This window comes from Hyalella azteca, unplaced genomic scaffold (genome assembly GCF_000764305.2).
Source record: "Hyalella azteca isolate HAZT.00-mixed unplaced genomic scaffold, Hazt_2.0.2 contig13812, whole genome shotgun sequence".
In the NCBI taxonomy this organism is placed as follows: Eukaryota; Metazoa; Arthropoda; class Malacostraca; order Amphipoda; family Hyalellidae; genus Hyalella; species Hyalella azteca.
The window spans coordinates 32,304-38,656 of NW_025943719.1; the positions used below are offsets into that span (position 1 = coordinate 32,304).

The 6,353-nt window shown below is 36.2% G+C and overlaps 1 protein-coding gene across 1 annotated transcript; it reads right to left on the bottom strand.

Annotated features, from left to right (window-relative positions):
- Positions 1-237: 237 nt before the first annotated feature.
- LOC108672145 (arrestin domain-containing protein 4) lies at positions 238-5,695 on the bottom strand. The gene is made up of 5 exons (XM_018159771.2): positions 5,477-5,695; positions 4,156-4,335; positions 2,810-2,986; positions 2,161-2,255; positions 238-1,886 (listed from the first exon to the last, which is right to left on the bottom strand). Exons 1-5 carry the CDS (start codon positions 5,693-5,695, stop codon positions 1,346-1,348), a joined length of 1,212 nt encoding a protein of 403 aa, XP_018015260.1. The 3' UTR covers positions 238-1,345.
- Between the last annotated feature and the right edge of the window lie 658 nt (positions 5,696-6,353).

The following is a 6,353-nucleotide window of genomic DNA, read 5'->3' on the forward strand; positions in this document are numbered from 1 at the left end:
AGAGTGCAACGGGAATGAAAGGTCACACTATTCTAGCTTTATTCACTCTAAAAGCGATGCACTTTTAACTCAGATTTAATCTGAACCTGAATGCTACGAATACATTGTTTTCATTTTCTTCATTATGCCGTACGATTCAAGTTTTTTTACTTCGTAGTCTCAAAAATACTTAGCTTATTATAACAAACAATTAAAAAATTAAATTTTAAAACTGGAAAATTATCTAATTCTAAATTTCGGTTTACATTAAGTTTTGTTACAAAATATTTTTTCATTCTTTTAAAATCAACGATTTTCAGTTTCTGCTAAATAATACATGACCATTTTTTATTCCCTTTCATCTCTTTGGCAGAAAAGCGAACATATATCAATTATTCTAATAACATTTGCACATACATGATTAAAATGGGAGGTTGTCAACTTTTGAAGCTACCATTTTGTGATTTTTGGTATATTCTTAATTATGCGCGAAAACGTTTACAAAAAATTCCTTTAAAACTGATTTTTCTAAAAATTTAAAATGTTCATCAAGCATATTCTAGAGCCAAATTGACGTATAGTATGACAGAACAGCAAAGTATGTAAAGAATTAAATCGATAATTATATAAAGAATTAATCGATAATAAAAGAATTAAATACGAACATATTTCCGAAACATGTTGATAAATTCCGCTGAAAGACATTGATGTATTTCGATCAACATTGAACACCGATTTTGACACACTGGAGAATTGAAAATACATTGCAAGGGACTGAAATCTCCAAATATTATTAATTTAGCATTAAGAGTCGGTAACGCTCATTTTAGAACTTGTTCATTATTCGAAATTTTGTTTGCCGTTTTAGTTTAGACTTTACCGGCAGAAATGTGCGGAATGCTAAGGTTCCATGATTATTGTTGCATGGAAAGCCGGACCGCAGGTATGTGTTGTGCAGGCCGCAGGGATCTAATGCGAATTTGTAAATAATAGTTAAGGAATAGTTTTTTAATACTTATATTATGTGATATGAATGTAGAATATATCTAATGTCTAGGTGATTGTTATTTATTTATCTTATTCCCTTTCATTAGGAACGCCTCAAATGCCAAGACTGAATCTCAAACGTCAAGATTTAGGCTCAAACCTCAGGAGTTAATTTCAATCTCGTAGCACGGATCAGAAAGAAACAACCTACGGTTTAACGTTCCATGGAGTTTATTCGCATAAAGTATGTTATTGGTGTTGGTGTGCACTAAAGTGTTTTAATTATGTAAGCGAGTTGGCAATTCCGTGGAACTCCAACAACATACTAAAAAATACCTGCATATAAAGTTTCAAATATTTCGTTTCAATTGCGCCACTATTATTTAGGTAGAACGATAAAGTTTGGGGGTGGGCATTTTGTGTCAAGTCGGTGCCGTTGTAAAGTTTTGTGCAGAGAACTGAAGAAGCAAGTGTCCACTGCTACGATAGCTGGGATGCCAAAGACACTCTGCACCTCTGCACAGAGTAGCTTTGGGTATTCGCCTGAGTCGTCCTGCTGTTCTTCTGAACCGAGTGCCCCAGGATATTTGCCTGGATCGTTCTGCTTTACTTCTGAACCGAGTGCTTCAAGGTATTTGCCTGAGTCATTCCGCTGTTCTTCTGAACCGAGTGCTTCAAGGTATTTGCCTGAATCGTTCCGCTGATCTTCGGAACCGAGTTTCGCAGGGTATTCGCTTGATTTAAAATGCTGTGATTGTGAAACGAGTGACCCAGGGTATTTTTCTGAGTCACCCTGCTGTACTGCTGAACCGAGTTTCCCAGGGCATTTTTCTGAGTCGGTCTTTTGTTGTTCTGAACCAAATTTCTCTGGGTAATTATAAGACTCATATGGCTGTCCTTCGGTGTTTGGCAGCCAAGTTCTGAAATTGAATAAATCTTTAGCCTATAACAGTAAATTGCACCCAAGCTAGAAGAAGTAAGAATGATAATTCTGACGTTCAATAGCGCTTTGGTTCGACTTCGCTTTTCACTCAATGACATACATTCACAGTGTGAACAAAAAATTGTGAGCAGGCATAGATTTTTAACAGCTTCATGTACAAGTTTCATTGTTGTGCTTATATATTAATTTTGATATTTTTTGACTCGCGTGTCATGTGAAAACTCCTATATTAAATTTTACCAACTATTTACCTGGCCAGCTCTTCTTCGGAGATGAGAGGCACCGTGCCGAGGTAGAATGGAGCCTCCGCTCTTAATGACTTGCACAACTTGCTGGTGCTTTTCAGCTGCAGGTAAGTTGTGAAATTAGGTATAAAACTAGAAAGTTCCGCCAATTAAATAAGCACAAGAATCGTTCCTCATACTCTTACTTACTCCCTGATAATTATTTTTCGGCAATAAAAAACCGGACAATCTTCTTCTTAATCATCTGTGAAAATAGCACATGACGAATGATATGTTCTCAGCGCATAACATTGCGGAAATTTACAATCAATCTGTTAATAATGTAACATTAAGAGATGGATTATTGCCCATAGCTCTCAATTTAAAACAAATTTTAATAAAATTTAAAGTTTTAAAATTGTACATTCAACTGATTGTAGTTTTTGTACAAATTTTACATACCTGAAATTGTACATATCAAATCTATATGATTGAAGTATATTAGGTAAAGCTATACCTGTGCGGTATTGATCGTTTTATTTTACTGATCAGACAACATAGCTCGTCTTATAAGTTAAAAGAGATATACTATATGACGGACAACATATTTTTGAACCTAGTAATATTTGTTGAAGTATTTGGTAAGTATAGATATGATCTAGCATACAAGCATCACCTGCAGCACATAACGCATCCTGATGATATTGCAGGTCAGTAAGTGTGGCACCAACGAAGGGATCACAAACTCGAAGTCACGAGCGTCACTGGAGTCTCGAGGGCAAGTGAAATCATCTGCTTGCCATACCAAGCGCGTTTGGTACTTCGTTCTATGACTGGTAATGTACTCGAGCCTCTGCAGGCAAGTACAAGCACAATCTTGAGCACAAATATGTATAAACACAATACGGAAAAATAGCAAGTAGTACAAAATGAATTCTTTCATTACCAATATCTCTTAAATGTAAATATTCAATAGTGCATTAAAATAGACTGACTCTAAATTCTGTGGCTTCAATTTTCTCCAGTAGAGAAGTTGAGGAGAAAGCAATCAGAAAAGTAATTTGGGAATAGTATTAGGTATCATGAATTAAAATCTAAACAGTTGCATTAAACTAGTGAACAACGGTTGATGCAACAAGCTGAGCCTTTTGAATGAATTTATTAATTTGCTTGCAAGTTTTAATCAACATTTTTTACTTCAAAATTCACGAATGAAATACGCGTGAAATTGAGCCAATACCCAATTGGAAAACCAGTTAAAAGATTCATTTATATTCAAGCTTCGTTTGAGCAAACTCACCATTATCGGTCACTATACAGAGCTGCCTTATGAGTGTTATACGTGCTCCAATAGCTTTTAAAAATGATTTTACTGATCTTCAATATTAACAGAAAGCATTTACTTACAGAATTATTTTGATTATTGACCTTGATTATCATTTTTATTATATATTATTTTGATTATTCATTATTATCCTAAGTATTGACGAAGAACATACTTTCCCACACTGAATTTATTTTAAGTAATGTTCCCTAGCTCGTTCCATTGTTCGCGATAATATATTTTTCATTTTTGCTTGCCAATTGATTATCATCTGCTCTTTTCAAATGTTGTTAATGCTCATTATATGATGCACAAAATATTTTTCCATAGTTGTTCTGAAAATATTTGTCTTGTATGTCCGGTATAATTTTTGTCTATTAAATTTGCCATTATTTTTTACGCACCATTTTTAGCGCATTTTCTCATTTATGAAAAAATGCACTATTGTGCTCGGCATGTCCGTCCGTCTGTCTGTCCCTCCGTGACTTCACGTTTTCGTCAACGAGAAAATGCGCTCTCTGTCACTCACTGCAGTGAGTTCTGAGTTATATTTTTTGAATAATGCCATTCTATTACATTCGTAAAATTTTCTTCCATCAATAAACTGCAGCATTATAATTACTTGCCTCTATTATTGCCTATATTTCTACTCTTCACTTACAAACTTCCTCGCGCTGCCGATCTTTATTCCCTCTCACCTGCTTCATCGCCACCTTAACGGTGACGTCGGAGTGGCCGGCGTTGCGGACGCTGGCCTGGATCTGCAGCAGCGCCCCACAGACGCTCGCTTTGCTGGCGCTCTGCAGATCCAGCGTGACAGGCCCGTGCTTCAGGGGCCTGAGGCCCCAACTCAGCTCCTTACGCAGAGCGAAATATTCCTGTAACCAGATTTACAAACGCTAATATCCAACGTTTTTGGAATTTAAATCCAACTATTTAATATCTAAAATGGAACGGTATTTAGATCTAAAATGAAACGGTTTTTAGATCTAAAATGCAACGGTTTTTGGATCTAAAATGGAACGTTTTTTAGATCTGATTAGGAGCGTCTGCCCCAAAATTTATCTCAGTTATTTATCGACGGATCGATTCGAAATTTGGTACACGTATGTAAAAGGAATTCTTAGACTTTTTTGTTCGTGTAAATTTTTCGAAACAAATGAAAGAAAACGTGAAATTAGTAGAAAACGGACAAAAAGGGGGTACTGTTGAAATCTATCTCCTCCTAGGATTTTTAAGCTACAACATCGAGACACATATCATTAGACGCGTAAAAACCATATCTAAACCTGATGCAGACGGTTTTTTTTGAAATTCTCGTTTTTGTGAGTATGGGAGTATTTTTCATTAATTTTTCGGAAATTTTTTCATTTCATCCCCGCCACCCCCCTTTTTTGCAGAATAAAATCCAAACTATAACGAAATTAGATTAGAAAAAAGTCTGCATCATTTGTATTTATTTTATTTGCGATTCGAATGGTATATCTATCTCTCATTGATGTAGCTTCAAAACTCTAGGAGGAGATTTAGGGTTTGCAGTGACAATAAGCTAACATTTCAGTAGAGCCCGACAAAGTCGCGACGCCTCGAAATAGACATTCAAGAGTGCAAGGTTGCAAGACTAGACGATACTGGAGCTCAATTTCTGTCAAGGATGGTGCGAACGACGGCACGAAAACAATCCCATACGACTGCAGGCGGATAACTGAAGCACAGCGTGTTCAGACTAGCTATTTAAGTGTACTGCCAGTAATTTCAGCCTATCTTAAACGTGAAAGAACTCCACCAACCATAACCCTTTCGCGATTTTTCGTGAACGCATAAATCAACGTACAGAGATGGTTTTGGTACCGTTCTATGCGTCAGAATGTAAGTTTTAAGATAAGTATAATACCGAAAAAGTCAAAATTTTAGATTTTTGGGCAGAAGCTCCCCTTAAATGCAACGGTTTATAATATTGATGATCCATTACTTTCATAATTTTTATTCGTCAGATTTCACACATTGACAAATGCTTACCCGGGCAGCACGGTCGCGGTTTAGGTCGTAGGGCTGGCAGAAGGAGAAATAAGTTTCAGCTTTCTTGTCAGATGCCGAGGGCAGCTTGGCGAGGGCTTTGACTTTGTACCTAACGTAGCTGTGAGGGCTCTCGAAAGATGAGGGCGCCTCAACAGGCAGGATGAATTCGAAGCCAAACTCGTGGGTTCCCGTCTCTATTGTTGCTGGCCTTCTATACATCAATTTGTAAAATTTGAAAACAAATTAGTTTCAATACCCCATGCATCTATGAAAAAATTGCAAAAATCGATTGTTCTTATGAGGACCATGAATATAAGAAAAGTTATTTACATGGTTATGGTGACTATGGTATGTTACATCGGATTAATAAATTTGATGATATATATTAAATATAATTAAGTCTGAGAAAATAACTTAAGTGCGAGTGATCACTGTTACTGGATATATTTTAAAGGAAGTGAAGCATAACGGCCACCGCATTCTTTTTCATAGTTCATCGCGTCCCCCATTAAAAATTTACGTTATTCGAACATTAAGAAAATTAAATTATGCGCTAGTTTTAGTATTATCCATAACTAAGCAAACGTTCAATCTACCAGTTTGTAGTGTGTGTGCCTGTGAACTAGAGACCATGGACTGGATGCACCAGTATTGTGTCTCATTAATTGCACAATCTAGGTAACGGGGGCAACGGTCCTATTTTTGGGATAACAGAACTATATCTGAAAAGAGTTTAATACTAATACAATATTTAGTACGTTTATTCCATGTGATTATCTCCTAATAATTTATATTAACAAAGTATTTTGTAAGTAGAGATATGAGCTAGCGTATAAGCATCACCTGCAGCACATAACGCATCCTGATGATATTACAG

Bases quoted from the DNA above. Each gene is read 5' to 3' on its own strand.
- LOC108672145 (XM_018159771.2), bottom strand. From the start codon at position 5,695: ATGTATAGAAGGCCAGCAACAATAGAGACGGGAACCCACGAGTTTGGC. The intron at 2,256-2,809 runs GTGATGCTTGTA...ACTTACCTGCAG, and splicing joins GGATGCGTTATGTGCTGCAG to CTGAAAAGCACCAGCAAGTT. The intron at 1,887-2,160 runs GTAAATAGTTGG...ATTCAATTTCAG, and splicing joins TCCGAAGAAGAGCTGGCCAG to AACTTGGCTGCCAAACACCG.